Here is a 27976-nt window from a genome sequence, read left to right as displayed (position 1 = left end):
CAGATGAACACAGGAGAAGGGAAGCAAAAATGATATAAAAACAGGGAGGGGACAAAACATAAGAGACTCTTAAATACAGAGAACTGAGGGTTGCTGGAGGGGTTGTGGGCAAGAGGTATAGAAGAAGACACTTGTTGGGATGAGCAAGGGGTGTTATACGTAGGGGGTGAATCACTGCATTCCACTCCTGAAATCATTATTGCACCATACGCTAACTAACTTTGATGTAAATTAAATAAAAATAAATAAAAATTATAATGCATTATAAAAACCGCTATTACAAAACACAGAGGAGGCAGTGTAGAAGAAACCTAGGTCTACTTCACAGAGCCAAATGCATGTGCAGTGAGACCTGAAAGGAGCTGGCCATCCACAAATCATGGGAAGGGCAATGCTGACAGATAGAAGGGCACATGCAACACATGGAAGCATAGAGAATATGCCTTTGCTGGGGATGGAAGCTGGACAGAAAGGAGCAAGATCCTGAATGAACTATCATACCATGGAAGCAAGTTTATAGTTTATCTTACATGCAATGCAGAGTCACTGGAGAAACACATCTAGTTGGGAAAATGCCTGATCACACATAGATATCAGAAAAAGATCTTTGGATTTTAAGGACATTATGTTAAGTGAGAGAAGTCAGACAAAGAAAGATAAATACTGTATGATATCATTCATATATGGAATGTAAAGACAAACTTGTAGAAATCACAGAATAAAATGGTAGTTACTAGGGGATGGGGAAATAGGACAGATGTTGTTTAAAGGTACAAACTTGCAACAAGTAGTAAATAAGTCCTAGAGATCTAATGCATAATATAGCAAATACTGACAACAGTATTGCATAATAATCATTAAACTTGTTATGAGAGCAGAACCTAATTATCCCAACCACTAAAGAAAATTATGTAATATGACAGAAATACTTATTATTGCTACAATGGTAACTATATTACAATATATAAATGTATCATTTAACATGCTGTACATCTTTCTTTTTAATTAAAAAAAATTTCTTTTTACATTTTATTTTTGAGAGAGAGACAGACAAAGCACAAGTGGGGGAGGGGCAGAGAGAGAGAGAGAGGGAGACACAGAATCCAAAGCAGGCTCCAGTCTCTGAGCTGTCAGCACAGAGCCCGATGCGGGGCTTGAACCCACAGACCGTGAGATCATGACCTGAGCCGAAGTCAGATGCTCAACCAACTGAGCCACCTAGGTGCCCCATAACATGCTGTATATATCTTAAATTTATGTAATAGGTAAACTGTATTTAAATCAAAATGATCTTTTATAACAATGATTTATTGAGAACTGAAACTAAAGTAATATGGATTTTTAAAAATATGACTGTATTAATCCAACTCAAAGTGTCTCAGCTTATACTGAGGACATGCAAAATTGATGAAGTCCACATTCATAAAACATTCCCATTAAGCCCTGAGGACTGTGTGTGATTCCTGGCACACTAGCTGTAAAGCTAACAATTTTTCTTCCACTTACCAAAAAACAAAGTGGAATACAAGTTAGTGAAAATGACATTTACAGGATTATTCCTCTAGTTTTTTTTTTAAGGTAAAACATTTACAATCTCTGGTATTTTACTAATATTAATACTGTGGTTGAGACTGGTCTAGGTAATAGAACCACACATATTGCTAAGAGGGGAAGAGAACACGGATAAACTAAAGGACGTGAAATAGACTTAATGTGACTTGGTGACTGACTGCATGTGGAGAGGAAGAAAAGAAGAATCAGGAATGCAACGGTGTCCCTGGTATCAAGAACACTGTCATATACCCAATAGGGCACAACAAACAATTTGTTGAAGGAATGAACATTTGTAGAATACATTTTTCTAGAGAAAAGCAACCTGAGTGGAATTGAAAACGACTTCTTTATTTTTAAAAATTAAGACTGTGGGTTGTCATCTCACTACATGGGTTAGAAATTATAGTCTTTGGGGCACCTGGATGGTTCAGTAGGTTAAGCATCTGACTCATGATCTCAGCTTAGGTCTTGAACTCAGGGTAGTGAGTTCAAGCCCCAAGTTAAGCTCCATGCTGGGTGTGGGGGCTTAAAAAAAAAAAAAAAAAGGAAAGAAATTATAGTCATTGTCTACTAATTTACTTTAGGAAATCCAAAGGAACCTCTATTTTTCTTTCATTCTTTAAATATTACACTTTTATTGAGATACAATTCATAAACCATACAAATTCTCCCATTTTAAGTGTATAAGACAATGGTTTTCAGTATATTTACAAGGTTATGCAACTATCACAACTAATTTTAGAACAATTTTATCATTCCAAAGAGAAACCCTGTACCCATTAACACCCTCCATTCTCTGCCACCTTTACCCAAGGTGATCACTAATTTACCTTCTGTCTCTATAAATTTGCCTACTTGGGGTTTTTCATATAAATGGAATCATACAATACATAGTTTTTTGTGAGTGGTTTCTTTCACTTAATGTAACACTTTCAAGGCTTATCCATGTTGTACCAGTGCCCCCTTGTTGTTGTTGTTGTTGTTGTTTTGAAGGAGATTTCACGATGTTTGGCTTTAGATGTCTATGAGATTTTTCCCTAGATCACATGAGCTTTGTCAATAGGGAATGGGGGGAGGATTAGGGGGAGAAGGAGAGAGAATTTTAAGCAGGTTCCATACCCAATGCAGAGCAGAGCCCAGCATGGGGCTCAATCTCACAAACCATGAAACGATGACCTGAGTTGAAATCAAGAGTCAGACACTTAATCAACTGAGCCATCAAGGTGGCACTCTCCTTCCTTTTTAAATGATTAAGTAATATTCCATTGTATGGCTATATTTTTGAACTATCCTTTCACTGGATGATATATGTTTGGATTTTTTCTACCTTTTGGCTATTATGAATGATGTGGGTATGAACATTCATGTGCAAGTTTTTGTGTGAAATACGTTTCCATTTCTCTTGGGTATGTTCCTAGAAGTGAAATTGCTGGGTAATATGGTAACTATTTTTTGAGGAAATGCCAGACTGCACTCTTTACATTTCCTGTATGTTTGCACGTAAAAAGACAAAGAACTGCTGGATTCTTTCTTTCTTTTTTTTTTTTAATGTTTTTTATTCATTTTTGAGAGAGAGAGAGAGAGCAGAGGAGGGGCAGAGAGAGAGAGGGAGAGAGAGAATCCAAGCAGGCTGTCTGTGCAGAGCCTGCTGCGGGGCTCCAACTCACAAACTGGGAGATCATGACCTGAGCTGACATTAAGAGTCGGCCACTTAAACAACTGAGCCACCCCAGTACCCCTGCTGGCTTCTGAATTATAGCTGTTATTTTAAGCCAGCTATTAGCTGGTGTTTTAAGGAAAAATATTCAAAATAACAGAAAGTAGGTAAAGTTCTGAATAATGTACAGGAATGAAGTGCCCCTGCTTCAAACTTTCCATATCACAAGTTACTCTAAACAAGGAACAGTTGAGCAATAACAATTTATTCACAAAAAGTTTCTCTCTTTAAAGCTACATCTCTGATATATACATGTAAAGATGTTTTAAAAAGTAGTCAAGAAAATATTTCAAGAAAATTAATGTTTTAAGATTTCTAAATTTCCTGCACTGAATACACATAAAACTTGTAATACTTCTAATGTAAATATATAATTTTAGTTTGTATTAGAGTGCTGCCTCAGGTGATGCCTAAAGATATAAATCTTAGCTGCTGATTAATCCAAACATGTTATTTCACTGCCTGACCTGATAAACAGCTAGTGCACAGGATTGCAAAAAGATCACTTGAAGAAATGGGTTCTAAAAAAGCTATCAAACATAAGAATCATTAAATGTAGAATTTCTTTTCTTAAAGTGAACATGGCTAGTAGTTCTGGAACAACATTTCACAGTAGGCGATTATTGCATCAGATCAATGGGGCTAATTTAGGAGCATTTTCTAAATGAGTTACAGTTGGGATAGCAATAAATGATAAAGAGGTCTGCCAACAAATTAAATCTTCACTTCAACTTAGGCAAAGTAAAATTCATTTTCAAAAAAAAGAACCCATTGTGAAAACAATGGATGAAAAATTTTTTAAATGTGGTAGTTAAAAATTAAGGATCTTTGTTTTTAAAGAAACTCAATTTTTAAATACTGTATTTTCTACAGCAAATAGTTTTTAGTTTAGTTTGTTTTCTCCACCATTTCATCAATCCTGTATTCTTTTCTAAAGAGATTTTCTTTTCACTTCTTGAAGTTTTGCATATATTTTGCCCTAAGGCTGAAAGCTTAACATGTGCTAAAAATACACACACATACCCCCATATGTTTTCTATCTAGGTCACACAAAGTTGGAGCATCTGGATGTGCCAAGTAAGAATCTGACTCTAGTCAGTACGATGACAGTGCAAAAACACCTCAATAAAAAATATATTATTACATGAACATTAAGTAATTGATTGACATTAGCCAAATATATCTTGTCACTCTTCCTATTTCATTGACATATACTATTTGAAGGAAGTGATTAGATGAGATACTCAGTATTAAAGTAGTAAGCCTCAACTGTGAAGTCAATTTGCAATAGCAGGAAAAAGGAGGCTGCACACAGGTGATGTAAAATTAACTAAAAAATGCACTGCTACTAACACTGCCTGACCAAAGGTGACTCATTCTAGAATATGAAATAAAAAGTATACATATTGGCCTAGACTGCAATCAAACCTTTGAAACAGATAATATGCACAGATATACTAATAAGTTCCCACCTGAATGTCTTTAAAAAAGCTTTAACTACTTCCAATATAATTATCACTACTGCTAAAAGAATATCACATTGTATTAACATCATAAACATTCATATGACTTGATTCTTGCTATGTACCCACAGACTAAAAAAGGAAGAGTAAAATTTATTCAACACAAGTCTGAATTTAGTATCTCTTATCCTTACTTTTACTCAGCTTCAATGTCTCTTATTTTATATTCATTTTTTGAAATAGAGTATACATAATAATTTTTCCTGAAGATTACAAAGAAATTAGTACCAGTAACTTCACCTATGGGAGGGGAGGTTTATAGGAGCTAATTAAGAGTAATTTTTTCACTGTACCTTTTCTTTTTTTTTTTTTTTTTTGGTTCTTTAAACCCTGTAAAGATAGGATTTTTCAAAAAGTTAAATAAAAATTTAAAAACATGAAATTAATCTTTACATAACTTTCAAAGGAAGATTGTAGACACTCTTTGTGGTCTTTAAAACAAGAAAGATTATTTCCAAGATTTGATTAATCTTATTAGAAATGTTTTTCTAATAATCTTTCAGATTAGCCTTTCTGAAAGCGCTTTCATCTTGGAACCCTGAACCATCACTTCCATCCATATTTAACTTTACAGAAAAGGTTATGTGCAAATCAAGCTGCTTTTGCTTTGTAACTATTTGATTTCAGCTTTACCTCTTTATTCTCACTGAATAGAATACCTTTTCTATTACAATTTATTTTTCATGAGATATTTCTTCTCCAAACTTGCTGATACTTCTAAGTGAAGCTATCCCAACCATCTCGTCTGCAATGCAACTCCATCCTCCACATGGTTCTCTGGTTCTCTTCGCAGATAAAGACCAATAATGAATACAAAATCCAGACAGAAGATCAATAAGGAAATGGAAGACCTGAACATTACACACCAAACAGACCTAACAGACCTATACAGAACAATCCACTCAACAGCAGAATACATCATCTTCTCAAGGTCACATGGATCTTTCTCCAGGACAGATCAAGTGTTAAGACAAAACAAGTCTTAACAAATGAAGGAAGGAAATAAAGATTAGAACAGAGCAGAAATAAATTAAAGAGAAAATAGAAAAACAGCAGAAAAAAAACCTAAGAGTTGTTTTTTTTGATACAGTATATTAACAAAATAAAGGATAAAAATTGCATGATTGTCTCAACAGGTACAGAAAAATCATTTGATAGAACTCAACACCATTTCGTGATTAAAACTCAATAAACTAGGAACAGGAGGAAAGTACCTCAACATAATAAAAGCCATCTATGAAAATCCCATAGCAGTCATTACACTCCATGGTAAAAAACTAAAAGTTTTTTTTTTTTTTTGAGATCAGGAACAAGATAAGGATGCCTGTTTCTGCCACTTCTATTCATCATACAACTTAAAGTCCTGGCTAAAGCAATTAGGCAAGAAAAAGAAATAAAAGGCATCCAAACCAGAAAGGAAGAAGTAAAATTGCCCATGTTTGCAGATGACATGATCCTATACATAGAAAACCCTGAAGACTCCATCAAAAAACTGTTAGGGGGTACGTAAGTGGTTCAGTTGGGTTAGCATCTGACTCTTAATTTCAGCCCAGGTCATGATCTCCTGGTTCATGGGTTTGAGACCCATGTTGGGCTCTGCACTGACAGCACAGAGCCTACTTGGAATTCTCTCTCCCTTTCTCTTTGCCTCTCCTCTGCTCTTTCTCTCTCTCAAAATAACAAAAATATCATATTAAAAAAAAACTTAGAACTAATAAATTCAGTAAAGTTGCGAGATACAAAATCAACATACAAAACCAGCTATCCACTAACAATGAGCTATCTGAAAAAGAATTAGAAAAACAATCCCATTTACAAGAGCACCAAAAAGGAAAAAAATAGGAATAAATTTAAAAGGTGAAAGACTTGTAGGCTGAGAACTACAAAACACTGACAAAAGAAATTAAAGATGACAAATGGGAAGGCATCCTGTGTTCATGGATCAGAAGATTTAGTATTATTAAAATGTCCATATTACCCAAAGCACTCTACAAATTCAATGCAATTCCTACCAAAAATCCTAATGACATTCTTTATAGAAATAGAAAAACACAATTCTAAAACTCATGGAACCACAAAAGACCACAAACAGCCAAATCAATCCAGAGGTAAAGAACAAAACTGGAGACATCACACTACCTACTTTCAAAATATATTACTACAGTAAACACAACAGTATGGTACTGGCATAAAGACAATCATAAAGGCAGATGGAAAAGAGTAGAAAGCCTAGAAATAAATACATGCATATATGGTCAACTGATATCTGATGAGGATGTCAAGAACACACAATGCAGAAAGGAGAGTCTCTTCAACCAACAGGGCTGGAAAAATGATATCCATATACAAAAGAACGAAGTGGGACCCTTATCTTACATTATACATAGATATCAATTTAAAATGAATTAAAGACTTAAATATAAGACCAAAAATTGTAAAACTCCTAAAAGAGAGGACAGGAGAAAATCTTCATGATGCTGATCTTGGCAATGATTTCTTTGATATTACACCAAAAGCACAAGCAACAAAGAAAAACAGACAAGAGGGACTAATCAAACTAAAATGCTTCTGCACAGCTAAGGAAGCTATCAACAGAATGAAAAGGCAACCCATGGAATGGTAGAAAACATGTACAAACTATATATCTAATGATTAATCTCCAAAGTATGTAAGGCACTCCTACAACTCCCTAACAGTCATTGTGATGTCTGTATGTTTTATGCTTGTAGTGATGTCTCTGATACTTTGTCTCACAGGGTCCCCCTTAGGATCTCTTGTAGGGCTGGTTTAGTGGTGACAAATTCCTTCAGTTTTTGTTTGTTTGGGAAGACCTTTATCTCTCCTTCTATTCTAAATGACAGGCTTGCTGGATAAAGGATTCTCGGCTGCATATTTTTTCTGTCTAGCACACTGAAAATCTCGTGCCAACTCTTTCTGGCCTGCCAAGTTTCAAAAGAGAGATCAGTCACGAGGCTTATAGGTCTCCCTTTATATGTGAGGGCACGTTTACCCCTTGCTGCTTTCAGAATTTTCTCTTTATCCTTGTATTTTGCCAGTTTCACTATGATATGTCGTGCAGAAGATCGATTCAAGTTACGTCTGAAGGGAGTTCTCTGTGCCTCTTGGATTTCAATGCCTTTTTCCTTCCCCACTTCAGGGAAGTTCTCAGCTATTATTTCTTCAAGTACCCCTTCAGCACCTTTCCCTCTCTCTTCCTCCTCTGGGATACCAATTATGCGTATATTATTTCTTTTTAGTGTATCACTTAGTTCTCTAATTTTCCCCTCATACTCCTGGATTTTTTTATCTCTCTTTTTCTCAGCTTCCTCTTTTTCCATAACTTTATCTTCTAGTTCACCTATTCTCTCCTCTGCCTCTTCAATCCGAGCCGTGGTGGTTTCCATTTTGTTATGCATTTCGTTTAAAGCGTTTTTCAGCTCCTCGTGACCTTTCCTTAGTCCCTTGATCTCTGTAGCAAGAGATTCTCTGCTGTCAGCTATACTGTTTTCAAGCCCAGCGATTAATTTTATGACTATTATTCTAAATTCACTTTCTGTTATATTATTTAAATCCTTTTTGATCAGCTCATTAGCTGTTGTTATTTCCTGGAGATTCTTCTGAGGGGAATTCTTCCGCTTGGTCATTTTGGATAGTCCCTGGCGTGGTGAGGACCTGCAGGGCACTTCCCCTGTGCTGTGGTGTATAACTGGAGTTGGTGGGCGGAGCCGCAGTCAGACCTGATGTCTGCCCCCAGCCCACCTCTGGGGCCACAGTCAGACTGGTGCGTGCCTTCTCTTCCCCTCTCCTAGGGGCGGGATTCACTGTGGGGTGGCGTGGCCCGTCTGGGCTACTTGCACACTGCCAGGCTTGTGATGCTGGGGATCTGGCGTCTTAGCTGGGGTGGGTAGGCAAGGTGCACAGGGGCAGGAGGGGCAGGCTTAGCTTGCTTCTCCTTAGGTGATCCACTTCAGGAGGGGCCCTGTGGCAGCAGGAGGGAGTCAGATCCGCTGCCGGAGGTTTGGCTCCGCAGAAGCACAGAGTTGGGTGTTTGCGCGGGGCGAGCAAGTTCCCTGGCAGGAACTGGTTCTCTTTGGGATTTTGGCTGGGGGATGGGCGGGGAAGATAGCGCTGGCGAGCGCCTTTGTTCCCCACCAAACTGAGCTCTGTCGTCCGGGGGCTCAGCAGCTTTCCTTCCCTTTGTCCTCCAGCCTTCCCGCTTTCTGAGCAGAGCTGTTAACTTATGACCTCCCAGCCGCTAAGTCGCGCTTGCTGTCGGAACACAGTCCGTCAGGCCCCTCCGCTTTTTGCAAGCCAGACTCGGGGGCTCTGTTTGGCCGGCGAGCCGCCCCTCTGCCCCGGCTCCCTCCCGCCGGTCCGTGGAGCGCGCACCGCCTCGCCGCCCTTCCTACCCTCTTCCGTGGGCCTCTCGTCTGCGTCTGCGCTTGGCTCCGGCGACTCCGTTCTGCTAATCCTCTGGTGGTTTTCTGGGTTATTTAGGCAGGTGTAGGTGGAATCTAAGTGATCAGCAGGACGCGCGGTGAGCCCAGCGTCCTCCTACGCCCTACAACTCCCTAACAAAAACACTAATACCAATGAAAAAATGGGTGAAGACCTTGAACAGACATTTCTCCAAAGAAGAAAATATAAAAGGCCATCAGATATGTGAAAAAATGCTCAATCTCACTAATCATCAGGTAAATGCAAATTAAAACCACAATGAGGTATCACCTCACACCTGTCAGGATGGCTATTATCAAAAACTGAAAAGATAAATATTGAGGAAGATGTGGAAAAACTGGAACCCTTGTATACTATTCATGAGGATGCAAATACTATGGAAATAGTATGGAGGTACCTCAAAATATTAAAAACAGAACTACTATATGATCTAGGAATCCAATCTCATGACAGAGTATTTATTCAAAGGAATTGAAAGCAGGCTCTGAAAGTGGTATTAGCACTCACATTCACTGCAGTATTACATACAACAGCTAGGATGTGGAAACAACTTAAATGTCCACTGACAGATCAATGGTTAAAGAAAATGTAGTATATCCATTTGATAGAATATTATTCAGCCTTAAAAAAGGAAATTCTGTAATATGTGACAAAATGGAGGATTCTTGGGGATATTATGCCAAGTGAAATAAGCCAGTCACAGAAAGACAAATCCATGAATCTGCTTATATGAGGTATTTAAAACAGTTAAGTTCATTAAATCAAAGAATGGAATGGTAGTTATCCAGGAGATGGGGGGGAGGGGAAAATAGGGAGTTACTAATGAATGGGCATCAAATTTCAGTTAAACACAATTAAGTTCTAAAGATCTGCTGTGTAACATTGTACCTCTAGTCAACAATATTGCACCGTATACTAAAAAGATTAAGAAGTAGCTCTCATGTTAAGTGTTCTTGACAAAATAATGTTTAGAAAAAAAGAGATAAACACCAAATCCAGAGATTCTGAGCTTCTAATACTCCCATCAGCTGGCTCCTGGTGTTTCCCTGATGGTACTTCTCTTCCCAAGCATCCTGTTTTATTCAGGCAAATGTCCTGGTGATAGATAACCTTATTTTCTAATTTTATGCCTTTTTTTTGATAGAGAGGGGGAGAGAGAAAGTGTATGCCCGCATAGGGGTGGGACAGGTAGGGGGGAGAGGGAGAGACAGAGAGAGACAGAGAGACAGAGAGACAGAGACAGAGAATCTTAAGCAGGATCCATGCCCATAACACAGTGCAACACGGGGCTTGATCTCACAACCGTGAGGTCATGACCTGAGCCAAAATCAAGAGTTGGAGGTTTAACCAACTGAGCACCCAGGTGCCCATTGTGCCTCTTTTTAAAAACAAGCAGTAAGTTTTGGGGCACCTGGGTGGCTCAGTCGGTTGAGCGTCTGACTTCGGCTCAGGTCATGATCTCGCGGTTTGTGAGCTCGAGCCCCGCATCGGGCTCTGTGCTGACAGCTCAAAGCCTGGAGCCTGCTTCAGATTCTGTGTCTCACTCTCTCTCTGCCCCTCCCCTGCTCATGCTCTGTCTCTGTCTCAAAAATAAAAAAACACTTAAAAAAAAAAAAAAACAAGCAGTAAGGTTTAAAGCTAACAACTAACATCCAACTTGGAGATGATTAACTTTCCTTTCTTAATTGACTAGTTACCAAAACCTTTATTGATGAGGTAACAATAACTTCACTTCAAAACCTCATTTTTTGTTTGTATTAGAATCTTTTTAAAGTGAAATCAAAATTATGTCAGAGTAATATATGAAGGTAACTACATATTAAAAGTGAAAGTCAGATACACCCATCCAGGGATATAAAAGGGATGTAGCATTATCATTTTCCTAGGCATGTAAATTAAATAAATCAGATACCCTCAGATCTTTTGTGTTCATTTTCCACATGCAGTCAGTCAACCAGTCTCATTGATTCTTCCTTATAATGGCTATCACAGACACCCTTTGTTTTCTTTGTCAATGTATTTATCCTTATTCAGGCCCAAGGTGCCTGGACTTTTGTTACAGCTTAAAGCTGTAACACTTACTGCTCAAAGCCTCCTACAATTCTTTCCTGCACACTACTGCCAAACTAATGTCAGAGTTAACACTTTGATCATTTCCCTATTCCCAATTTTCTATTAAAAAGAAACAAAAAAGATTCAGCCTAGCATTCTTTTATATTTTTTTATATTCTTTTATAATCTAGCCTCAAATTATCTTTCACTTGTCTATCTTCCTCTACTTCTCTATATAAAATACCTGACTCACCTAAACTGATTTAACTGCCTCTAAATGTGCTCTGTACTTACCTACCTATACCTTTTATCTTCACACTATTTCTCTACCTAGAATGATTTGATCCATTTATCCATATTAGCAAATTCTATAATATAGACTCACCCACCTGGGGCGGGGGGGGGGGTCCTAGATGAAATTACAAGTTGTGTCTACTTCACTACAGGTTGTGTCTACTTCAATAATATCCACATCTGCCTAGAGACCAAAGTCAGCCCTCCCTTTTCTCAGACTTTCTATGAGTTCCCCAGAAGGAAAAGGAAGTGTTTCAGGTCTAAGAGCCGATACTTGCTATTTTGCTACCTCTCTGTTCCAGTTGCTGTCTTTAATCTTTAGTGACCTCATCAGCCTGTATCATAAGTGCTTAACTACCTACATTTACAATTTAGTATGCACTAGTGCCACTCGTGTGATGGAGCACTCCTGTCCTCCATGCTCTGAACCCTTGATTACATTCATTTACCACCTATTTTTTTTGAGCACCTACATGAAATACTACTGTAGGCTCTAGGAGTGCAGCAGTGAGACAGTAGTAAAACACCTTTCCTCTCATGGAAATTATATTCTAGAGAAGAGAAAGACAATAAATCAAGATAAGTACAATATATAGCATATTAGATGGTTATGAGTTTTAAGAAGAAAAATAGAGCAGGAAAATGTGTGTGGGACAGGGGAAATGACTGCAATTTTAGGGTGGCTAAAGAAAGCCTGAGAAGTTTTAAAAGATGAGATTGAGCCAAATGTATACAAAAATCTTCTAGGCAAAGGAACTACAAACACAAAGGTCCTGAATTGGAAGTATGACTAACAAGTTCAAGGAACAACAAGGAGGCTAGTTCAACTGAAACAAAGTGAGTAAGAGGAAAGAAATAAATGACATCAGATGAAATGGTGAATCAGATCATCTACAAAAGGGAAGCAAACTACAGGCCAAGGGGCTGATTGCCTTTAAATTTTCTTTTTGAAGTTTTCCAGTCTGTGGCTGCTTTCATGCTACAAAGGCAAGGCTGAAGAGTTGTAAGAGACTGTATAGCCCCCAAACCCCAAAATATTTACTATATGATTCTTTTTTTTAAACAAAGTTTACTGACCTGGATGTAAAATTGATAGGCCATTTACAAAGGCTTTGATTTTACTCTGATATGGAAACTCATTAAAGAGGAGTTGCATGATCTGACTTACATTTTTACAGAGTCACTCTAGTTATTGGGCAGTAAACAGACTTAAAACAGCAAAGAAGGAAGTGGAGAGATCCAATTAGGATACTATTAAAAAAACCCAGGTGAGAGATGATGGTGGCTTGAACCACAGCGGTAGTCACTGACATGGTGAAATCTGGTTAGGTTTTACATATATTTTGAAGGTAGGCCTACAGAATTTACTCTTGAATCAAAGTGAAAGAGAATCAATAGTCAAGGATAATCTTAAGGCATTTGGTTTGCCACCTAGAAATACAGAATTCTCATATATTGATGGGAAAGGCTGTGGAAAAAGTTCCAGAAGAGGAGATACAAAGCTCAGTTTTTGACAAGTTAAGTCTATCAAATTATCATTACCAAATACGCAGAGGATTTCTGGGTGGTAATCAGAGTTTGGAGTTCAGGGGAGAGTTATAGAATGGAGATAAAAATTTAGGAGTCATCAATGGATAAATGATATGTAAAGTCATTTGAATAAGCACACTATGAAAATGTGTATATATACACACACACATATATACAAGAGAGTAAACTGTAGGACACTAAAAGTTTAGAAGTTAGGATATGAAATGCAACTAGAGGACTGATGTAGAAAGAGAGAGAGGAAAAAAAACAAGTTGTGCAGACTTAGAAGCCAAGTTAAAAAGTGTTTCAAGGATGAGAAGATCAACTGTGGCAAATGCTAACTAAGATAAGGACTGAGAAGTGACTACTGGATTTAGCAATGTGGAGGTAAATGGTGTCCCTGACAAGAGCAGTTTTGGGAGAGTGGTAGAGAAAAACTGAGAGAAAATAGGTTCAAGAGAGAATGGGAGGACAGTAATTGGAGACAATGAATAAAAACAACTATTTCTAGAAGAGGTGCCCAAGTCAGCTTTTCCTAGGAACGTGGGGAGTACATCCATAGTGATGGAAGGGAAGGCTGATGTATGGACACAGCTGCAGATAGGTGGATAGATTTGTGGAAGTCCTTTCCTGATTGCCTCAATTTTCTCACTAAAATAGGGTGTAAGGTCAGATGACAGTGAAGACGGAAAAGAAGGTGTTGGCTGTCTGAGGACAGGACAGATGAAATGGCCATTTGGGACCTTGCCAATCAATGTGTAGTTCATGGACAGCAGCAACCACATCATTTGGAGGCTTGTTGAGAATGTACAATCTCAGGCCCTTTCTAACTTACTAAATCAGAATCTGCATCCTGAAATCCCAGGTGATCTACATACACATTACAGTCTGTTTAAAGCACTGATGTAGGAGATCAGGAGAGAAAAATGCACTAGAGAAACACAGTATGACTGCCAGGCAGCACTAAAATTAGTGATCATGAATTTAAAGTCATGATGGGTGTGTATTTTCTTCTACAACATTCAGCTTGGTTCAGGCACCAAGAGGACAAAAAGATGGCTTTCACCAGGATTTGGTTAGTCAAACAAGCACAGTTCAGTGAGAGAGAAGCAAGAAACTAAGGGAGTACCCAAGGACAGCATGGTAATTATGGACCTTATAATTTAAGCAGAGAAATGAGGAAAAAATGGATAAAAAACAATTAAAAGATGGTAGGATCAATGGATCCAGTAGAGTCTGAAGGTTGCTGGATGGAATAAGCTGGGGACACAGGAGGTCATGGTCAGAGAGTGAAATACTTAGCAATGAAATTATGGAGGAAGTGGTTTTTGGCAATAACAAAGTCTATGGTATAGCCACTGGAATTAATAGCTACAGTAGGGTGGAAAGAACATCACTGGAGAAAAGCTAAAAGATTTGAGAAGCTAGAAAGGACTATGTGGATACTGAAATCACAGAGTGATAGTGATCTAGGGATCTAAAGACATGAAATTAAAATCTGAATGAGATTTTGGGTTGGAGAGAAAAAGGAATGGTCTGGAAGTTGCAATGAGGAACAAGGAAGTGAGAAACAGATGAGAGAAATCAGTCACCATTTGAAAGGGCTGCACATGGGGCGCCTGGGTGGCGCAGTCGGTTAAGTGTCCGACTTCAGCCAGGTCACGATCTCGCGGTCCGTGAGTTCGAGCCCCGCGTCAGGCTCTGGGCTGATGGCTCAGAGCCTGGAGCCTGTTTCCGATTCTGTGTCTCCCTCTCTCTCTGCCCCTCCCCCGTTCATGCTCTGTCTCTCTCTGTCCCAAAAATAAAAAAAAACGTTGAAAAAAAATTTTTTTGAAAGGGCTGCACAGGATATAGTGTTCTCAGGGAAAGTCAGATTCCAGAGCAAGAAAAGGCTAAGGACACAGAGGATTTTACTTGTGACTAATCATGAAATGGGACATTTCAGGACATGGGGATATGTAAGAGACAAATGATTTGGATGAGAAAAAGAGTCCAGGGTGATAAAGAATGAGTTGAGAGACTCAGCCTTCTTGAGTTGATTGACATAAAAAGGAATAGAAACATGATGAGATTAGGGCTGGCAGTCCGAAAGCACTTCACAGTTGCAAGACTTTGACTCTTAAGGGAAAGACTAGAGAGGTCTTGCCAGGATTGAGAGTTCTGGAAATACCATCTGACACACAGATAAAAGCATGGAGGAGAGAGAGACGGTCTTAAAGATTCCCTGTTGATAACTACCAATGGACATCTACACCTCACTGCTCTGGGCTCTCATCTGGCTCCTATCAATAAAAAAACCTAAGGAGAAGTGTTGCTTTCTGTCCAGATCAGATACCTTCACTTACTCATAGGGTTTTTTTCAGAAATTCTGCTGACCCTCTCCTGCCTCACCATCTACATTTAGTATGGAACTGAATTCCAGCTATAAAGAGGTTTTAAGTTTATTTTCATGAAGCTCTTAGGCTTTAGGCAAGTTCTCTAAGCATTTTGTTACAGGTAAAGTGACATTTTATCTATTCAGAGCAAGAAAGAACTCTTGTTCATGGGGGTCAGACCTATCTCCACACACACTGATCTACACCAGCATCAGCTCCAGTCCAGCCAAGATATTTGTTAAACATCCACAGAAAGATACAGATCAAAATACATCCACCATGAAGTCTTCCTTGACTATTCTAGCCTGAAGTAACCTTTCCCTTTTCATAGTATTTACCAATATCATTTGATAATCAGTAACTTTTCATTATTCTTTTCATCTATTTAAACGTTTATACACTTTCACATCTTCCTCACTTATTCTGTAAACTCCTATCATGTAATTATTCCATAGGCTATCACATAATTATTCCATAGCACATACTCAAAGCTCTGTATCTAGTAGCTGTGGAAAAGCTATAGCAAAGGAGAATAAATATTGCATTAAGAGCTAAGAGAATTGAACTTTAGCTCATCTTATGCTACATTAAACATTTAAGTTATTAGGCAATCCACTCACATGGTCACGTGAAGATAAAATGGGAAGGGATAGAGATAAAAATACTCTATTTGCTAAAAGGTTTAAGACAGGACAAAAAAGATTTTCAGTGGTCTTTTCTAGATGTAAAGACCTAAAAATCTAGGAGGCATAAATTCTTATATTTTGTGATTTGATATATAAATCACCTTCTTAGAACTTCTAAGTGATGGAAATGTGAAGCTCCAATTTTTTAAGAAATGAAGTGCTTAAGATTTATGTAGACATCCTTAAAAATCAAAGAGGTTTAGAGTTGAAAAGGGCCTTAGAGATCATGTGATCAACTTTTACTGGCCTAAGCTCAAAAAGCTAGATTTGTGCAGAATTCTCTGGAAATTACTGATCAGAAGAGAAATCTACTGTTTTGAAGTAGAGAAATGTATTAGGATAAATAGTAACTGTAAGATGTATTTGGTTAGAGAATTTGTAAAGGAATAATCATATAGTTCCATTTAACTAAGTTAATAGAAACAAAATGTTAAATTGATAACTTAAAGACTATGTCCCTGTCAAGTGTTTCCCACTCACTGTCCCTCCATGCAATCTTTATGTATTTCCTAACTAGTTCTAATGAAGACATATCAACGACTTACATGCCAAGAAAAGAGACTAGAACAGTATATATGAATACAAGTGAGAATATACTCTGTAAATATCTAAGAGGTCACTGAAGAATCTAAAAGGATGAATCCTTATATTATATAAAATGAATCCTTTTTTGAGGATTCATCCTATTGGATTCTCCAGTGACGCCTGTTCTGAAAGAGGCCAGAGTGTTCAAAACTGGAGCTTTATAAATTTTTGTGATTTTGATTTTAGCACCATGTATTTCATTTAGTATTTTACTGTGTGCCATGCACTGAGTATTAAGGGGAATATGAATTAGATGCAGTTCTCCCTCCCACAAGAGTCTGCTGAGAAGGAAAGACAGTACACAAATCATTGCCAACAAAGCAAAAATGACATAATAGAAATATGTAAATAATGTTACAGAAGACGACGAAGAATAACTATGTCTTGCTGGGGATAGGGGAAGAACTCAGAGATTCCTTCAATATGGATAGTATGGATAAACATCAAGATAAAAAATAAACTACAGTAGGGGTGCCTGGGTGACTCATTCCACTGAATATCTGACTATTGATTTCGGCTCTGGTCCTGATCTTAATGATTCGTGAGATCAAGCCCTGTGTTGGGCTCTGTGCTGACAGCATGGAGTCTGCTTGGGATTCCCTGTTTCCTTCTCTCTCTGCCCCTTTCCACTCGTGTGTGTGTGTGTGTGTGTGTGTGTGTGTGTGTGTGTGTTCTCTCTCTCTCTCTCTCAAAATAAATAAATTAAAAATAAAAACAATAAATAAGCTTAAAATAAACTACTATAAAATGTGACTTATGTATGTCTTTCATCTTTTCTATATAAGTTAACAGAAACTAGGTGAAAAGTAAAAGAATATAATAAAGAAAAAAACAGAACCATTTAAAGAATTTAGTTATCATTAATTTGCAGGCAGCAAAAAAACAAAACAAAACACAACATCACCAAAAAATCCCAACCAACCAATCAAGACTGATAATCAACCTCAAGCTAACCTGAAAACTATATCTGAATGGACCTCCACCTTCATTAATTAAAAACAAAACAAAACAAAAAACAAAACCCACTCAAACTTTCAAAGTTGGAACTAGAAGAAAGAAAGGGAATTTAAGGAAAGGGCATTTGAACTACAGTCTTGAACTGGAATTTCCTGTTGATATACTGCCTCCATAACCTTGCTTGGGATGTGGGTAATACTGGCCCAACTGTGGACTTTTTCTTGATTCCTCATATAGTACAGCTGAAACAAAACTGAGACATTTAACAATATTTGTGTAAAAGGCTAAGAGTTACAAAAAAAAAAAATAATAATACAATGAACAAAGAGAATATCATGAATGTTGGGGATACATATTATAAACTACTACTTTTTAATCTTCAGTTTATAATCTAATAAACATGTCCCTTCTTTCTCATTCTTGGTCACCCCCTTCCTCCTACATCTTCAGCCACCACCACAAAAGAGTACCCTCCTAGCGACCCAGAAAACTATGTCAAGAGAGGAAGCCACTACACACACTACCAAATCTCTATGGCCAGTTTTCTGGGTTTCTGTTTCCAGCTAAGGTCCTGCCTCTTCCCAGATTGACTGATGCCAGAGATATTCAACTCTTCAAAGCTGTGTCATCATTCTTCCAGACCTTAAAAATAAACTGATCCCAATAAGCCTTCAGACTAATGTGACATGGAGGTAGGGTAGGTAGATGGAAAGTCACTCCTTAATTACTATTCTCTTGTAACAGTTAAAACCTTCTGGTATCAATGATAATCCAATTCAGCTTTTCAATACCTGTGGGCCTCTAATTATCAAGACAAAATTCAATTCAAAACAATTTTTACAACCATAAATAGTATTTTAGGCAGAAGAAAACATTCACAAAAACCAACAACCATGAAATATGAAAGTACCCCTTATTTGAAATCACAATTTAACATTATATTCTAAACTAGTCGTCTACAGAACTATTCATGCATATATGAAAGAGCTAGAATACTAAATTGGTTTCATATAATCACACTGAGAAAATTTTTTAGTTCTAGGAAATAACTACATTATAAATGAAAATATACACAACAAGACTTCATAGGAATTCAGTTATTACAACTAAAGCCGAAGACTATAGTGCTTGTTTAAGGAATGGCTCTAACATTTCTCCAAATAATATCTACTTTAAATAAAGTCACTGAATCCACTTGTAAATTATTTCCCTTTGGCTGTCTCATTATTCAATATGCTTTCAAGGAACATGGTGATGAAAGAAGAAAAATACCTCTTTCTAACATAACCATACTGGCAAGAACATCAACATTATCAGTATTCAAAGAATGTCTTGGCAGGTTAAACCTTCATAAAAAGAAGGAACACTATCTAATCCAAGATGTCAAAATAGCAATAGTACTTCTCATATTATGTGCAATATGATTGTTTATAAAGCAGAAAAAAATTTCAAGAAAAGATGTCAATATAGTCATGTTTAAATTTCAAGCAAAGGCAAAAAATTCTTCTGAAAAGCACATAAAGAATGATAAACATGTTTAAAAGAAAAGGCTAAGAGGAGAGCAGGACTCAATGTTCAAAGAGATTTATGATATGTGCCACTGCCATTCTGGGAGGTTTAACAATATATTTCAGCATTTGAGGCACAACAGCACTACTAAGAAAAAAGTGGCACAATAATTTGTACTAAGAGAAGGAAGCTTGAAGACAGAGTGCTTGTTCTAATTCAGTCCTTGATCTTGTGTAATAATACTAATACTTAATTTTACTGTAAGATTTTTGATAATCTCACATTATTTTCATGGTAAAATACTCTCAGCATACTCTTTAGGATTTGAACTGAATCTGAAATTACTGAAGGCTATCAAGGGACTTGTGTTTATTCAATGTAAGTTCAGATGTGCTGTCCTCAAAAAATAATAAAATGCAGCATATTATAAAATACTACCTTCCATTCTCAAAAGATAATGCCTGTACTGGTGATCGTACAGTGGTTGGAAAATAATATAAACTTATCCAAAACTTAGAAAATATATATATTTGACTTTAAATACTCATTTCTATTATATGAGGCAGAAATCTTGTTTTATTCTATTTTCTCCTTATTGTTGCTTTTCTTTAAAAACAAGAAGTTCCTATCTTCATATTTTACCTTTTTCATATGTTTTCCCTTCCCAATCACTTTCTTCTGTCCTTGATCTTTTCTTAACTTGGATATATTCAGCTTTTAATTGCTAAATGTCCTTTGGATAAAGAGGTCATAGGGTTATTTATACTACCGGGATGAGCCTCCATCTATCAACATCCTGAGGAATCATAGCATGGTAGAGCAGGAAGAGATCTCAAGGTATCATGTGGTTGAGTTCTATGGTAGCAGGAATAGGTGGCTGACTAATCTTAATGTTTTTCTTTCTTTTCTGTTTTTTTTTAAAATGGCCAAAGATTTTGATCATAAATATTCCACCATGGTTTGGTTTAAGACAGAATCATCTTAATAACAAGTAAACAGACACAGTATAGAAAGAATGCTGGATGAAAAAGGATTCTGACCCTAGTACTACTAATTACTGTAAAGTATATAACAATTTCTTTGATTACTCTGAGCTTTAAGTTCCTCCTACAAATAGAAATAATGCTGCTTAACTTACAAAGTTATTAGTAAGTGTTCTGAAACCTGGAAAAGAACTATATATACATAAGGTATTCAAATGAAAAGACAAGACAGCAGAGTGGAAATAGCCTGCACTCTGTAGGCATGTTAAGTTTCAAATCCCATCTCAACAATTTACTAGCTGTGCAACACAGAGCAAAGTATTAAACCTCTCTTGAGTTCAGTCCAGAGGACAATGGTAAATTGATATGTCTACTTCACTCAATTGTTGCTGTGGATCATAGGAGTTTAATGTACCTAGGATATGATGTAGCATTGTGTAGGGCCTCAATAAATGTTAACTCTCAACTCCCTATTGGGTTTCCATACTTGTGCTTTCCTCTCTTAAATATTTCAAGTGCACATGTGGAATTTTATGAAAAACAGAATAATCAGAAAATACCTTTCATTCTATCAAGATTCATCAAGCAACAAGAATTTCTTAATCAGCCTCACTTGAAAACTGGGAAGAAATGAGGTAGTTTCCTTTAAAAAAACAAAAAAAACTCTTCCAAAGGAGAAACAGTTTGTAATAGAAGGTGAAAAATGTCACTAAATTGTGAACTCCTTAAAGGAAAAGAACAAGTCTTATACATCTGCATATTTAGGTAGCACTCAAATATTTCTTGGATGTCTACTGGCAAAATCCCTGATCTCAGAAATTATGAAAGGTTCAATCAGATTTCATCTAGATGTCAGATAAGAAAGTAAAGAGGTTCTTTATATAATAAACTAAACAAATGTGGACAAATTTTTGCAAGAAGACTTTACATATGATTTTGATAAAATTGTGCCTTTATAATATCATATACCGAAAACTCTTATAGAAACATAATAATACTTACCTTGTTATGTATAAAAACAATCCTTAAGTCAGGTTTAAGTATACCATAGCTTATGAGGAGATCCTGGATCTTTTTTATTTCATCTTTACATTTTTTAGCAGTTGAGTAAAACTGCTTTCTTACAGGTAGATTCTTAAACAATCTTAAAGCAGTCACAGTTGTACCTGTTGGCAGATAAGAGGAAAGCACATTTAGATGTGAAAAGAACTTCACACATCTTCAAATCTATATACAATATATTCAACCCCTTCTATCACTGAAGGCCAGTCCTCTCCCAACTCCGGGAACCCAAGGTGGCTCAACTTTGCAACTTATTCTGATCCTCTGCTAGACTCCTATTTGTAAGTGGACTGACTTGGCTAAGTATTATCTCTTCTGTGTGATCTAAACAAGAATAATCTGATTTCTACCACCACACAGAAACATGGGCTCACCAGAATGTAGTATCTTAATAATTTGCTGATATTCAAACCACCTGGAATGATGCTTAGTCTGCACCTTAAAATACAATATATAGGTGGTATAAGGCTAAAATATAGCAAATGATAACCTTAATTACTACACTAAAAATTCTTATCTGAAATAATGTCTAACTATCTGGTTTAATTTCATCTTCTGAACAACAAATATTCAAAACACAGTATAATCTAACACAAAGATTTTCTTTTTACTAGTGTAGTAACTAAAAAGTTGAATAAAAGTATAAATATTATAATGCTTACATATCAGATTAATAACCAGCTTTTGTTAAACACACACACACACAATTAGGCCTGGATATTTTCTCATTACTATACCATAAATCTGTGTTTTTTAAACATTGAGGAACTTTTAAAACTACCAGTCATGAGCTAATCTCAACTTAGTAAATCAATCCTCTCATGTGATTCTAATGCTGTACTGCCAGGGTTGAGAAACAAAGCACTGAGAAGTCAAAAAATCAATTTAGTGTACAGTTTTCAACTTGGCATTACTGACATTTGTTGAGGGGGCTGTCCTGTGCATTGTAGGATGTGTAATTGTATCTCCGGCCTCTACCCATTAGATGCCAGCAGTATCCAACTCAGTCATGACAATAAAAATGTCTCCACACAATGCCAAATGTCTCTTGGGAGGCAAAACTGTCCTTGGTTGAGAATCACTGATTTAGTATATATAGCAACTAGTATTTTTTTTTAAATTAAATAAAGTCTAGAATATACTAAACAAGAGCAGAAAATAGAGTGTATCACACATAGTAAGAGTATATACTGCATCAAGAATTTTTTGCTTTGATTAGATTTGTATGATTAAAATGTACTATGTGAACGAAAGTCAGAAAGGCTAAAAGTTGCTGCAATAGGTCAATCTTTGACCTACTGCTCACAAAAAAGAACAAAACAGAATGGCAATCATGAGTTAAATATAAGACTTAGAAACCCTAGCATAAAATCAGGAGTTCCAGGAAGAGAAAAAGAAACAAATACAGGTTTAACTAAACAGAAGAAAATTTTCTTGAGTTAAAGTCTTTAGTACAAATTTCAAGAGCTTACTACAAGCAGGAATATTTTGTGTGTGTGTGTGTGTGTGTGTGTGTGTGTGTGTGTGTGTGTGTGTGTGTGTGTGTATGGAGAAAGAGACACCACACTTCCACTGGAAATCCTAAATTTTAGGATTAATTTAAGGGTAAGGAAAAAATTTTAGAAACTTTCAGAGACAGTAAGTTCCTTATGAGGAAATGCTAGCATCAAATTCCTTAACTATAACACTAGAAGACAATCTACAAATGATTGAGGGGTAATTAAGAAACTTACACCCAGTAAGTTTAAGAAATTTAGAAACTTACACCCAGTAAGGGCTATGTATAAGGATAAAATGAAGACACTGCAAGGATTCAGAAGTTCATTCCCCAAGTATATTTTATTAAAACAGTGGTGGATGAGCACTAGCCAAATGAGAATTATATCAAAATAGAAATTTTATGACAGAAGAAGATGAGAAAATAAAACTGATAAGCAAAGAGTTTTAGCCAAATGTAAACATAATATGGCAACATGGCTGGCATTTGCAATGTAACTGTGAAATAGGAATTATTGAAATGAAAGAGATGTAGGGGAGGGCCTAACAGTAGCATGAAACTGTTTTACACTATTATTAATAACACTGGATAACTGGAGTAAATGGGTTGGGAATAAAAAGGGCTAAAACTTATATGGACCTATATATTCTTGACTATGGCAATTTCCTTTCTTACCAATGTTCTCCTTCTGGCGTGTCCTCCAACACATCATACTTATTTGCACCTCAGAACTTTTGCATATGGTCTTCCCCCTACTACCTTTTGCAAGGCTAACTCCTTTATCAACTTTCAGATCCTAACCTAAGTATCACCTCTTTAAAGAATCCATCCCTGAATGCCCTATCAAAGACTGGTTCTCCCAAAGTGAAACCATGTTTTATTTCTTCCTAGAAATTATCAATATTTGAAAAAATTTGTGTCCACCTCCCCTTTTAGAATACAAGAAGCATGAGAGCAAATGATTATGTACCATGTATGACATTACAGCCCCAGCACCTCAATGACTAATAACCTACAGGCATTTAACAAAAAAGTTTTGAGTAACAAATAGAAATGCATGCACAGAAATGAATGCATAGAAGAAAAAAACACAAATGTGGTAATAAGAATAAACCCCAAATTTGTTTGGACTATTTTCTTAGTTATAAGGGACACATGGTGGTTTTTTTTTTGTTTTTTGTTTTTTTTTTATTTTTTTTCAACATTTATTTATTTTTGGGACAGAGAGAGACAGAGCATGAACGGGGGAGGGGCAGAGAGAGAGGGAGACACAGAATCGGAAACAGGCTCCAGGCTCTGAGCCATCAGCCCAGAGCCCGACGCGGGGCTCGAACTCACGGACCGCGAGATCGTGACCTGGCTGAAGTCGGACACTTAACCGACTGCGCCACCCAGGCGCCCCCACATGGTGTTTTTATAATTTTTGAAACTTTATTTTATAAATATATACAATTTTTTTTATCTTAGGAAAAAAAGATCTTTGAGGGGAAAAAAAACAAGGGAAAAGCTGTATTTCTATTTTGCTCACATTTGATGCTTTCCTGCTTCTTTTCTCTTGATTAGGTAAGTTCATCAGCATATTACGTTACTAACAATTTAATTAAAAATTTTTTTTTGCTTTCCTCCATTTTTAGGTAGGTATTTTTTTGGCCTAAATTTAACATGTCACCTTCACACACAGAATTAAAGTCCTTGGAACACCATGGTATTTCTCACTTGTAACACTGTGGTGCTACATTTTCTGCCTTAGGAAAGTAAACAGGCTACTGCCAAATTCACATTGAGGTGAAGTTGACAGAGATCAAGGAGTGCACATGTCCAGCAATCACAACAGGTATGCACTCTGCCTTCCTGCTAAACAAAGGACACACTCAGAGCAGAGTGTATCAGACCCTATCATCAGAGACCTCTTATGCCTTTTTCTCATTTCACTCTATGTTCTTTCTAGATATTTCCTCCACGCCCAAAGTTTCAACTACTACATGTATGCCAATGATTCTTGATCAAAGTTATAAGAAACACTATACTTTTATGAATCTCTGAAAAAGAAAATATATGCCAAATAATTCATGATACAATGCCTTAACAACAGTCCTGTGCAATACATGAATTGGTCCACACCAGCCTCTCACTGCTTAGATATTTCTTTTATCTATCCTCACTGATATGGCAATTTCCTCTTGTGTCTTCAATTTCAGTGCCTGGCATGTGATAGCAAACCTTTTGTACTTAACCCAGTTTTTTTCACTTGTGGCTATATTCTCTTTTTAGGTCTCACAAAGCATTTGTTGTTTTGCAAAAAAAAATATGAAACTGTTGTTTATTCCTGCAATCAACACATGAATTATCAATAATGCACAAAACTTCCCATCCAAAAAGGATTTGGGGAGGCCATTAATTACAAGCCACGACCTGTTTTTAGAGACGTCAAAATGTGAGAAAACACACATCTTAGAATTTACTAAAGATATACATATGAAACTGACAGCATTCAAGTTATAAATAAACGCTCACTCAATATCACCTGAATGTCCCAAAGCCACCTCAAATCAACCACACCCAGACCTGAACTCATTCTTTTCCTTCTTACGTCTGATACTTACACTTAATCCTCTTTCTCATATAACACTAACATCCAACAGTTTCCAAAGGCAGATACTCTAGATTTAACTGATTCTTCCCTCTCCCTCTTACTGCCAATATTGTGTAAGTCTTTTAGGCCTGTTCTATCCTAAAAATCTGTTTCAAATCTATGTCAAGTCCCTTTCCCTCCTTCAAAACTTAGTTCAAGATAACATTTCTTATAATAAGACATAGTTTATGGTAGGAGTTACAGTGTTCTAATTAATTTTATAAATACCATGACATTCACCCTCTACCTAAAAAGGTTCAGTGGCTCACTGCTGGTTATAAGAAATAAACTTTTACTTTCAGTTTTAGAAATTTCACTTGGTTCTTTTTTAGAGTTCCATTTCTCTGCTGAAATTGTCTACCTTTTTAGCAATTTTGACCACCTTTTCCTCTAAATTCTTTAACATAGTTGTTTTAAGTTCTTGTCTGCTAATTCAAATATGAGGTCATGTTTGTTTTCTTATATCAACTATTTTTTTCTCTTATAGATCCCATTTTCCTTTGTTTCTTAATATTTTTATTTTTGCCAGACATTGCATAGATACATAAGTAAATGAAAGAAAAATAGATAACGTAAGTAGGTATTTTCCCCCAGAGAAGGCACTTTATTTCCTCTGTCAAGTAGCTAAAGAGAGAATCTCTTCAATATAATTAGGAATGTATCTGGGTTGGAGCTGAGCTGCCCCTTTATTTAGCTCTAGTTCACTTCTCGTTTCAAATGTCTTAAAGATGGAATGGGGTCTTTTCTTCTAGCAAGGTTTTGGGATTCTAGCACTGCAAAACTTTGTCTCTCTAGCTCAGTCCTAATTTTCTTTATCACTGCTTACTAAGTGTAAGTCCTGATGAGATCTGGCATCTGAGGTGAACCAACTCTGTCTGAGGATCCCATCCTCCAATATCTCATGTCAGCTTACATATGCCTGTTAAAGAAGTTCAGCTGGTTCCTCCTAGGGCCATAAAAGATGCCTTGTTCATGGCAGACTTGTTCCTTTGCCCACCTATGCCCCCAGACTCAGTTAATGCTCCCAGGGATGCAAGTACTTTTCTTGTCTACTCATCTTTTTCTTGAACCTAACTCATTTAACTTCCTTTTTTGCCCTCCAAGTTTTTATTAGATTTTATTTAGCTAAAATACAGTGTAATATTAGTTTCAGGTACAGGATTTGGTAATTCATCCCTTACATACCACATCCAGTGCTCATCACAAGTGCCTTCCTTAATACCCTTCACCCATTTCATCCCGCTGCCCACGTCCCTTCCAGCAACCCTCATTCGTTCTTCATAATCAGGAGTCTGTTTTATGGTTTGCCTCTCTTTTTTTTCCCCATGTTCATCTGTTTTGTTTCTTAAGTTCCACATGAGTGAAATCATATGGTATTTGTCTTCTTTGTGACATAGTTCTTCAATTGGTGCTTTTCCTCTTCATCTTTCTTCTCTTGCTACAAGGTTAAACCCCCACCCCTTCTTACCTACCATCTTCAAACTCAAATGATAACTTTTCTGAAAAACTCCCTAACCTTCCTCTAGGCAGCTGGTGGCTTCTTTTTACTGTCATTACTTAGTCATCTGTGTTCTCCACTACTCTGTGAGTTCCTTTAACTCATCTGTGTTCTCCACTAGCCTGTGACAAATATAATAGCATATACTGTAGCTGTGGTGACAGTATATCTGTGTATATCTGTGTATCTGTGGACAGATGGTGAGAAGGAAGGCAGGCAGAAATCAATAAAGCAAAATACAAATGTACGAAAAGGTACTTGTTGACTTTTTAAATATGTTATACGTCAAAGACCACACTATAATTAATCCATATATTAACTGATAAATTATTGCTTCAGCAGTTAAAAATGTTCTCTTAGAGCAAATTGAGATTTAACAATAAGCCAAGAATTATATATGTTTGAATAAAACTTAATGATGGAAAACTATGTTGATTCCAAATGAAATGTGTATCCTTAAAAAAAGTACCAAGTAATATTGGCCAATAGGGAGGAGGCCCTAGTATACTATCATATTTTACAAGAGAACTGCTCAGCTCTCTAACTTTAGCACATTCTACAAACACCAGAATTAAACTGCAATCCTATAATATGTTCCCTGTTATATTTTTACATGACCCTATGTTATGCCACTTATAAAGGCAGCTAGCTATTTATATTCCTAATGTAAAGAGGTAGGGTTGCTTGAATACATCAAACTTTTTAAAAACTATTTAATGAATAAAGTTTCAATCTCAACATGAAAAAAATCTTCCAATGCATGCACAATCATACCTAACAGGGATTTACAAAGAACACGATGCTCTACTCTAGTAACAGGGTAAGGAAAGGAATGACCCTGATCAGAGTACTTTAAATATACTATTTTTGATACCTGAGAAATTCCTACGGCAGAAGTACTAGGATATGTTAAAAGAATTTGCCAGGAGGGTAAATCAATTTAGAAAGCTTACTACTGATTATCTAGGGTAAAGGAAATGGAAGTAATAACAGAAAAAAGGTATGATTACAACAAATAATTTATTAAGTTATTGTAAGATAATTTAAAATTATTTTTACATTT

General features: G+C 36.6%; 1 protein-coding gene across 7 annotated transcripts in view; it reads right to left on the bottom strand.

Moving 5' to 3' along the window:
• The window catches only part of PMS1 (PMS1 homolog 1, mismatch repair system component), a 102056-nt gene that overhangs the window by 41379 nt on the left and 32701 nt on the right, over nucleotides 1–27976 (bottom strand). For all 7 annotated transcript variants that reach the window (XM_040475636.1, XM_040475630.1, XM_040475635.1 and 4 more), the window contains one exon: nucleotides 21226–21389. In XM_040475636.1, the coding sequence (XP_040331570.1) occupies nucleotides 21226–21389 (164 nt within the window). The remainder of the gene's footprint in view (nucleotides 1–21225; nucleotides 21390–27976) is intronic.

This window comes from Herpailurus yagouaroundi, unplaced genomic scaffold, assembly GCF_014898765.1.
Source record: "Herpailurus yagouaroundi ecotype Mexico unplaced genomic scaffold, PumYag 140, whole genome shotgun sequence".
Lineage (NCBI taxonomy): Eukaryota > Metazoa > Chordata > Mammalia > Carnivora > Felidae > Herpailurus > Herpailurus yagouaroundi.
Note: the sequence above shows the minus strand (reverse complement) of the source record. Positions and strands in the feature narration are given on the sequence as shown.